At 38.4% G+C, this 10,273-nt stretch overlaps 1 protein-coding gene across 1 annotated transcript; it reads left to right on the top strand.

Moving 5' to 3' along the window:
• On the top strand, positions 1-10,006 carry LOC116521234 (keratin, type I cytoskeletal 24-like). Its single transcript, XM_032235924.1, has 9 exons — positions 1-501; positions 1,298-1,380; positions 1,764-1,920; positions 4,310-4,471; positions 4,576-4,701; positions 5,532-5,749; positions 7,730-7,740; positions 8,162-8,191; positions 9,903-10,006. The coding sequence occupies exons 1-9, from the start codon at positions 1-3 to the stop codon at positions 10,004-10,006; spliced, it is 1,392 nt and encodes a 463-aa protein (XP_032091815.1).
• Positions 10,007-10,273: the final 267 nt, after the last annotated feature.

The following is a 10,273-nucleotide window of genomic DNA, read 5'->3' as shown; positions in this document are numbered from 1 at the left end:
ATGGCTCTCTCTGTCCTCACATCGGGTTCTTCTCGGCAGATTTCCTCCTATAGTATGGGAGGTGGAGGTGGGGGATCTGTTAGACTGTCAAGTGGCGTAGGGTTCAGTGGTGGTTCCAAGTTTGCTGGAGGTTATAGTGGAGGGGGTTATAGTGGAGGGGGTTATAGTGGAGGGAGTTATGGTGGAGGAAGCCTTGCTGGAGGATATGGTGGTGGCATGGGTGGTGGCTTTGCCAGTGGCAGTTTTGCAAGTGGCTTTGGTGGTGGCTTTGGCATGGGAGGAGGAGGAGGAGATGGAGGTCTCCTCTCAGGTGATGAGAAGCAAACCATGCAGAATCTTAATGACCGCCTTGCTAACTATTTGGGCAAAGTCCATGCTCTTGAAGAGGCAAATGCTGAGCTAGAACTCAAAATCAAGGAATGGTATGCCAAATTCAGCACTCCTGACACTGACCGAGATTACAGCAAGTATTTTAACCTCATTGAAGATCTTCGGAACCAGGCAAGTAGCTCAAATATTTTCACAAAGTATTCCAACTTCAGTTGACCCTCTTTCCAGACTCAGTAAGTTGTCAATAAATTTCCACATCATTGAATGCTTGCAGCATTTCATTCACACTCTGTCCTACCCAGCCATTTTAAAAATAAACTTGGTTTATTGATAATTATTGTATGAAAATCAAGTTCCAGAATAGATAGATTCATTTTCTTATTTATATATATATAAATAAGATATATTATATATATATATCTTATATATATATTATATATATATCTTATATTATATATATATATTATGTATATATATATTACATGTTACATTTTTGTTGCTAACGTAAGATTTATTTTTTAATTCTAGTTGATATTTAATGCCTGTAAACTGCCTAGAGCATATGAAAATTGAAGTGGTAGATAAACTGCATGCATCAATTGAGCACATTAAGGGCTAGGTGAAGATAGAATGAGGTCATTTATTATTCAGTCTATGGTGGGAGTCCAACTCTTGGTTTATCAATTTTGATTTAGACTTTTCAATTAAGTTATTGAAGTTAACTCCTGAACTTAAATAGATTAGCTATCCTCATGTATGTTTTGTGTGCAAGTTGAATTTAAATAAGTTAGATAGCAAGAGTAAATATGATTCTTGTGTGTCTATGTCTCTCCGTTTGTGTGCTTGTGAGTATGCATGTGTCCATATATCTGTGTGCATGCCTATATTTTTTATTCTTTCAATCTTAGATGCAAAGTGTTTAGAATTTTGGGGAATGAACGTATTTCTTTTAAATATTTTATTATAGATAAGTCGACATACAATTGAGAATGCTGGGATTGTATTACAAGTTGATAATGCTCGACTAGCTGCTGATGATTTCAAACTTAAGTAAGTAAAACAATTGCACTCCGGAAAGGAAAAGAAAAGAACTGGGTCTAACTTTCCCTCAACCTATTACCTATTCAGTTTTTTTAAATCATCCTTGATTATAAATCCATCTGCATTCATTAAATGACGACTATAAATCATAATGAGCTGGGACAGTGCAATGGTTGGAATGCAGAATTGCAGGCTAACTCTGCCCACTGCCAGGAGTTTGACCCTGACCAGTTGAAGGTTGACCTCTTCAAGGTTGGTAAAATGAGGAGCCAGATTGTTGGGGTCAATATGCTGACTCTGTAAACCTCTCAGAGAGTGCTGTAAAGCACCATGGAGCAATATATAAGTATAAGTGCTATTGCTAAAATGTCATTCTTCTATCAACTTTAAAGGTATGAAAATGAGTTGTTCCTACACCAAAGCGTGGAGAGTGATATTAATGGCTTACGCAGAGTCTTGGATGACTTAACCATGAGTAAATCAGATCTAGAGTTGCAGATTGAGAGCCTGAATGAGGAACTTCTCTACCTGAAGAAGAACCATGAAGAGGTGGGAGAAAGGTTTTTCTAAAGTTTCTGAGATATATTTTATTGGAATATATTCCTGACACTGGCAAATGTTGGTGTTAGATTTTGACAGGAATGCTTCTCTTTTGATGAAAAGGCACAGAATTTTGTTAATTTACAAATGTCACTTTCTAGATCTTCCTGCTCATACTGACAAGTTTCTGTCCCCAGCTCTTATCCCCATTGTTGATCTCTGGAAAAGCAGGGAGATTTTGGTACTGAGTAGAATTTAATTACAATTTGACACAAATAATTCTTTTTTTATAGCACTATCCCAAAACATTGAAACAATGGTTAAATCCATGTGCCTGAGAATGCTTAAACGCTCAGCACTTTTGCTGCAGCTGCACACACTGCTGTGTGAAGCTTTTCAGGTTTCTGCCTCAGGATGAAGCACTGCCCTGTGTCCAGAATTTTCTCAAACCTGGAGCTCAATCTGCCACCGGCAACACCATACCCTTGGTAGCAAATGGCTACCAAATGGGGGGGGGGGAGGATTTTTAGTAGGTAAGGTAAAAATTGTCTTTATGTTAGAAATTGTTTGTCCTTCCCCCCCACTTTTTTTTGAACTGTGAGCCGCCCTGAGTCCCCCCAGGGAAAAGGGCGGCATACAAATAAAGGGAAAATGAAAATGAAAAATGAAAAAATAAAGTGCAAAGTAAATTAATGACAGACAAGTGTTTATTTCAGAAGATATCTCAGTCATCCGGGTCATGGTTGTCCCAAAGGTGCTTTTTCAAGAAGCAACTGGACTTTCTGTTTTTTATTTGAAGACATATCACTTCTCATCCAAAAATCTCCTTCAGCTTCTTGGATGAGCTGAAGAAGCTTCTTGGATGAGAAGCGAAATGTCTTTAAAGAAAAATCAGAAAATCTAGTTGCCTCTCGAAAAAGAACTTTTTTGACAATTCAGAAAATAGTGTACAAAGACATACAGTGTTTTAATTGTCAATGTCTTTGCTTCTACACATGTTTTCAAGGGGTTTCTTTGCCAGATATTGATGCTTTCGAAAATCCTAGCTGTTGGAAGAACTACAACCAAAATAGAGCATATAGATACTAATATGTTGCTTTGAAACTTTAAATGTATACAATGTGCTAACAATGGACAAAAGGAATGGTAGATTTTCATTCTAACCTTTTCTCCCCTTTTTAAAAAGAAACAATGAAAATTCCCTACTTTAGCTATGTCTGCCATCTAGTGGCTAAATGAAAACATTTTAAAGGAGAATAATTGTAGCACAGGGTAGAAATGAACCTCCTTGGCGCTCTCTTAAGCATTCCACATTATAATCCAAGACTCATATATTTATCCAAAGTTGCTTTGGTTTGCCTCTATAAATCTGCCCTTTCTTTATTCACAGTTTCTATAATTCCCATCTAATTATATATGTGGCATTATCAATAAATGGATGGATGGATGGATGGATGGATGGATGGATGGATGGATGGATGGATGGATGGATGGATGGATAGATAGATAGATAGATAGATAGATAGATAGATAGATAGATAGATAGATAGATAGATAGATAATGCCACAAATAAAACTCCTACCTCTCTAGAAACAAATCTTTAAATTAAAAAAAAAGTAGAGTTGAATTTTATACAGAACTGATAGAGGATCAAAATATTTCCCAGGTTAAACTATCTCCTTAAAACTGCTGTCAGTTCACTGAGAGTGTAAAAAACGAATTCAGTGAAAAACTGAATTGCAAAACAAAATGTACTCAAATCATCCAAATCATCTGCCCCGTCTGAAATAAATGAGGATTCATTTATCATACTCCAGTTACCTTCAAAAACAGTGTCACACTGCACCCCTTGGATAAGTGCCTTGCCTTCTCTGTTGCTATCTCAGCCCTTCTGGGATCCGGTCCTTGGTAATTTGTGAACCCATATGAACTATGCTTTTTTTTTACATTTCCTGCTCTCCCCTTTTGATTTTATTTATTTATTTTGAACTTTATTTTGAATTTAGTATCTTGTCTTAGACCATGATGATTTGCTACCTTACAATTTGAATAAATAATAAATCACCACAATCTTTTAAATGGGTTTTGCTAAGCCTAACATGGCAATTGCCTTGGACAGCAGATGCCAAAATGCAGCAGCTGTTATTTCCTTCTGTGGTAGGATATAGCTACGTGCAACACACGACTTCTTGTATGCCCTCCAAACTGTTGTTCTTCTATTAAGTGCTAGATATCACTCATATTGAAAGAAGATTCATCTGGAAATGTTTTACTATACATAAAAGGGGGCGGAACCCATGCAGCATCTCCTTTTTGTCTATCAACTCCTATGATATAATTGTCATAATGTGACAATCTATCACATTGTGACATATTTACCACTCTTCTCTACCACAGGAATTGATGAGTTTCAGAGGAGCGGTCAGTGGTGATGTCACTGTGGAAATGGATGCTGCTCCTGGAGTTGACTTAACTAAACTTCTGAATGACATGAGAGCCCAATACGAAGAACTTGCTGACAAAAACCGGAGAGAAGCAGAAGAACAGTTCAACAAGCAGGCAAGAACCGCTTGAATGTCAAACGCTTGAATGTCTCCACTTGAATGTCAAACATAGAAAATGTTCTACCTAGCCCGCTAAATATTGTTCCCTGACTTGTCTAGGTTGGCGCATTGAGGCAAGAGATATCTGCCAATGTTGACCAATTGAGTTCAAGCAAAAATGAAGTTACTGAACTAAGGCGCACCATGCAAGGCTTAGAACTGGAGCTTCAGGCTCAGATTGCTATGGTAAGTGAACTACCACACCAGCTTGATTTCCTCTGCATGACAACTTTGGAGTGGTACAATGTCAGCTTCCCAGCCTAACCTATAGCCTGGTAGTCCATCTCTTCTCTCAGTTTTCTGGAATTAACCAAAGTTGATTAACTTAATCAACTACCTGTGGGTTGTATCTGGAACTAAATAAATAGGATTTATCTCTAAATTAACATGAGATTACAGCTTTGTCCTTGTAAATGACTTTCTAATTGACAAATTATAGATAAGGACTTTTCTATTATTCACATATGTATACCAATCAAATTTTACTCCAGCCAGAGGCCAGCATACTTAAAAACAAATAAGCAGACAAAAACAAATTAGAGTCCTTACAGCATATATGTGCCTACTAATTAAAATATATTATAATTAATTATGAATGTAAGTGATAGTCTTAAAGTTCATGCTACAGAAGTCATCATCCACTTTGTTCAAAAAGCTAGCAAGCAAAATTTGGAGATATTATATAAAGTATATAAAAGTCATTCTTATTAGCCAGAAGTGTGTGTGTGTGTGTGTGTGTGTGTGTATGTGTGTATGTGTGTATGTGTGTATGTGTGTATGTATGTATGTATGTATGTATGTATATAAAATTTGTCCTGTCTAGAGTTACCGGTAAATAAAGAAAAATTAGCTTGACAATGCAGTAGAACATGAATGATTCTTTCAACCACTCACCTACCATATAGAATATATAGTCATAATATTATATTAAATATTGGCTTGCAGTCCAGAATTTTCCTCCAATTGTTTATTTCAACAATTGATGCTTCATTTTTCCTCTGCCTGTCTCTCAACAGAAACAATCCCTTGAAGGCACTTTAGCAGAAACAGAACAAAGTTACTGTGATCAGCTTGGTCAAATACAGATGCAGATCAGTAATTTTGAAGAACAACTTCTGCAGATCCGGTCAGATATGGAAAACCAAAGTGCCGAATATCAGCAACTGTTAGGAATAAAGACACGTCTGGAACAGGAGATTGAAACCTACCACCGCTTATTGGAGGGAGAAGCGGGGTAAGGAATTTGCAAATATGTAATTGAAAAAAAAAAAATTCTTAGAATAGAGTAAGATGTGTTGTAGTATCTGGAAAACAAATTTATTACGACATTCACTTTCACAATATATAAATACCACCCTACCATCTGATTAGTTTTAGAACAAATTCTGAAGCTTTGAGTCTGTAGTATGTTCCATGTAACAATTTATATATATAAATCACTTTTATTTTCTGTAGGAAAAACTCCTTCCAAAGTAAGAGGACAATAAGTAGATGATGATTTATTAGATTTAATATAGCCACTCATTCCAATGGACTTAAAATACTAAATTAAAACAATTAAAATCTAAAACAAGGCAGCTCAGACCAAAGACAACAATTAAAACAAAACACAACAAAAAGCACAACACTCACAACATACACAAACATTAACCTTAAGCAGAAACCAAATAGACTATTATAGAAGTAAAAGTATGTTTCTTTGGTCCTATAAAATGGCAACATTTAATAAATAGGACTTGGAGATCATTTATTCTGTTCAAATATACTGAATGTACTGATATAATAATTACTTTCAAAATTTGGTCATAGTAATGTTATTCTATCATTAGCTATATGCTGAAAAGCCAAGCATGGCATATGCAAGAAATCCTACCCTACCAGGGGTTATGCACCCATCATTATAAAACTGCACTTGCACATTTTAAACACAAAGCTGACTTTTGACCACCAGCTGTCAGCTGTGACCAGGGGGGCATTTGCCCAGGTTCGCCTGGTCCGCCAGTTGCGGCCCTACCTAGACCGGGAGGCTCTCACAACAGTCACTCGAGCCCTTGTGATCTCTAGGCTGGAATACTGCAATGGGCTCTACATGGGGTTGCCCTTGAAGTGCATCCGGCGGCTACAGCTAGTCCAGAATGCAGCCGCGCGAGTGATAGTGGGCGCACCGCGGTTCGCCCACGTTACACCCGTCCTCCGCGAGCTGCACTGGCTACCTGTTGGTCTCCGGGTGCGCTTCAGGGTACTGATGACCATCTTTAAAGCACTCCATGGTAGTGGATCTGGGTACTTGAGAGACCGCCTTCTGCCGATTACCTCCCTAAATCGACCAATTAGATCGCACAGACTGGGCCTCCTCCGAATTCCATCTGCCAGTCAATGCCGACTGGCAACCACACGGAGGAGAGCCTTTTCTGTTGCAGCTCCGACCCTGTGGAACGACCTCCCCGTTGAGATCCGTACCCTCACCACTATCCAGACCTTCCGCGCAGCCCTCAAGATCTGGCTCTCCCAGCAGGCCTGGGGATAGGTTCCCAATTTACCCGCCCGAGTGTTTGATTGCTGAATGAAAGTTGTGTTTTTACTATTTTTTCTTTGTTCACATACTGTTCTGTTTTTGACACTGCACCCCCCTCCCTTGTGGTTGTAAGCCGCCCTGAGTCCCCTCAGGGAAAAGGGCGGCATATAAATCCCAATAAAACTCTAAACTCTAAACTCTAAACAAAGAAATCAACACATTCTAGTGAGAAAGAAGTTCCCTGAGGATGGGCTCCACCGTAAATCCAAAAGCTCAGAAGATTAAACTTCTGGTCCTGGTGACCGGCCCAAATTGCATCCTGGAACATTATCCTGGGACATGCCTTCCATTCATGACAAATCCATCCCTTCACCACTTTAGAAGATTAGCTGTTTGTTCTGAGCTGTAGACATGGTTGGAACAAATGCTCCAGTGTATAACTTTAACCTCTACCCAATTCATACTTCTCTCCAGAGAGGGGAAGCATAGATCGGCTGACCGTATCAAAATTCCCTCCCACCCACCTCATTTTCCTAGTTGATTTCAAAAGAGTCTCTCCCAAGGCTGGTCTTAGTCTTCCCATGATCAGGCAGTTCCAGATAGCCTTTTTCCTCTTGCATCTAACCTCAGCTCATAAGTGCCCTGATAATTTAATTATTCTGCTATGTCCCCATAGCTTGTTCCCAGCTCATAACTGAGCAGGCTTAGTTGTACTGTTAATCTTAGCTGTATAATGCTAAAGAAATATTTTCTCTGTTCCTCCATCATCCAAAGCCTCAAGGTATAGAAAATCTATTAGGCTTTGTCATCTTAGGCAGAAGCAGTAATTGCAATTATTTAAAACAGATGCAATAAGGGCAGAAAAGGGATCAGCAATAGGGACAGTCAATGTCATGGCTAATAAAATAGTTTTTTTGACCATTCAAGATGGGTGGAGAAAAGATAATTGGTGGGAATGAATGAGCTTGGAAGAAGTGCCATTACTTCCACATTTGGAAACTGACCACACAGAGGAGGAGCAATATTTTTTATAAAACCCAATACTTTGAAAATCCCATGAATGATGCTCAGAAAGAGTCAAGTATTTACAAAAAAAAAAAATTCTTTTTCTTTCCAGAGGCTATTCGAAAGCCGCCTACAGTTCAGCACCTCCTGCGAAAGGTAATGCATATATTTCTATAAAGTCTTGCTTGTAGTACTCACTCCCTGCTATTTTCTTTCACATTAACAGTACACTGCCCCTCCTATGCCCTTGCAATATTTTTGCAATTTCCCCTTTCATCTTGATGTTCCCTATACCAGATATGCTTTGAATGGAGCCTCTCATACAGATGTCCATATGCCCTCCCCCCAAGGCATAGCCCCTGGGTGGATGATGGAATTGAAGCTAGGTGTGTTGGAGGCCATGGCTGCAAGGAAGCTGGGCATACAGGGGTAACCCCTAGGCTGGCATGACCATATCACTCTGCCTTACAAATTTAGAAGACCCAAAGGGACACGGTGGCTCAGTGGCTAAGATGCTAAGTTTGTTGATCAGAAAGGTCAGCAGTTCAGTAGTTCGAATCCCTAGCACCGCATAACGGAATGAGCTCCCATTACTTGTTCCAGCTTTTTAATAACTGCCAACATAGCAGTTCGAAAGCATGTAAAACTGCAACTAGAAAAATAGGAACCACCATTGGTGGGAAGGTAACAGCATTCCGTGCACCTTCGGCATTTAGTCATGCCGGCCACATGACTACGGAGACGTCTTCAGACAGTGCTAGCTCTTTGGCTTTGAAACAGAGATGAGCACTGTCCCCTAGAGTCAGGAACAACTAGCACATATGTACAAAGGGAACTTTTACCTTTACCTTAATCAACCCCATTGAAAAACAATAATTATCAAACGCATACATATTATAATTATGCTTCTAATCATTACCAAATGATAGAAGCTTCTCTGATGAGTACTGAAGCTACATTTAAAGGAATAGTGTACAGAGTTAGTGTACATACCAAAGGACAGAACAAGCCACCAAGAGGTATTAGTAAATAGAGTACACAATCCTACCTTGAATTTGTTTAGTATAAGATGGGAAAAGAGGAACATGAATTAGCTTTCAACTCTGGTATTGTATCTTACTAAAATAAAGAGCATTAATTTTATTATGCCTCTTTCCTGACCTGTTCACCTTGAAAAACACAGTACAATACCTGTTCCATATACTCGAAACTTATGAAAAGGCTGCAGATTTGCCTATATTAAAGTGTTTGGTTTTAGATACTTTAAGTACTAATCCTTATTATTAATGCAATACCAAAACTTATTTTCTTAGAGTTGAATTAAATATTGGATGGGTTACCACATAATATTGTATTCTGGACCAGCTGAAGTTGCCGAATACTCTTCAAGGGCAGCCCCATGTAGAGCAAATTGCAGTACTCCAGCCTAGAGGTCACAAGGGCACGAGTGACTGTTCAGATCTTACAGAGAAGGCATGCTGTGGGTACCATTGACTATGATCTACATTTGGTGGGTCTCAGGACGTGTGTCTTACATGCCATAGCACCTGCCTTATAGAACATCCTTCTCCCAGCTAATTATGAGGTTTGGCCTCATCTCTTTTGATATTCCAAAAGGCCCACAGATCTGGTTATGTGACCAGACCAGGAGATTATCTACAGGGCTCCGTTGTTGAGGAATGTATTCTTTTTTATTCTCTCTTCATCTATGGTTTATATTTTTGGTTTTTATGATATTTATTGTTATGACTTTTATATTTGTTTGTGATGTTTTTATATTTTCTGTTTTTATATCCTGTTGCCTTTGGTGGCCATATAAATTTGATGAAGAAATAAATAACATTGCACTGTTTGTATTTTATTTCAGAGTTAACAAAAACCAGAAAGGTTAAGACAATCGTAGAGGAAGTGGTGGATGGCAGAGTGATTTCTTCCCAAGTCCAATCAGTTGAAGAGAAGCTAGCTAAATAAATAGCAGCAAATTACAAAAATAACTTTCCATCTTTATAAACTTTCTAACACTTTCTAGCAAGAAAGAGCTTCTTCAAGAGCTAGATTTAGAAATCCTTCTTTTTTTAAAAGCAGTAAGTTTTTTCTTTAAATCTTTCTAATTTCTATCTACTTATCTTTATGCAAGTTTCTAAAGTACACCTCAAAGTGTGCTTTCTTTAGCTTGAGTAGTTTAATAAACTTTTTCACTATTTGCAAGTTACAAAAGTGTTGTTGTGCTCTCATTAT

The sequence above is a fragment of the Thamnophis elegans genome, chromosome Z (assembly GCF_009769535.1).
Source record: "Thamnophis elegans isolate rThaEle1 chromosome Z, rThaEle1.pri, whole genome shotgun sequence".
In the NCBI taxonomy this organism is placed as follows: domain Eukaryota; kingdom Metazoa; phylum Chordata; class Lepidosauria; order Squamata; family Colubridae; genus Thamnophis; species Thamnophis elegans.
This window is presented reverse-complemented; position numbering and strand designations above follow the sequence as displayed.

Coding starts and splice junctions, on each gene's coding strand:
- LOC116521234 (XM_032235924.1), top strand. CDS start 1: ATGGCTCTCTCTGTCCTCACATCGGGTTCTTCTCGGCAGATTTCCTCC. Junction 4,702..5,531: donor TTCAGGCTCAGATTGCTATG/GTAAGTGAACTA, acceptor GTCTCTCAACAG/AAACAATCCCTTGAAGGCAC. Junction 8,192..9,902: donor TTCAGCACCTCCTGCGAAAG/GTAATGCATATA, acceptor ATTTTATTTCAG/AGTTAACAAAAACCAGAAAG.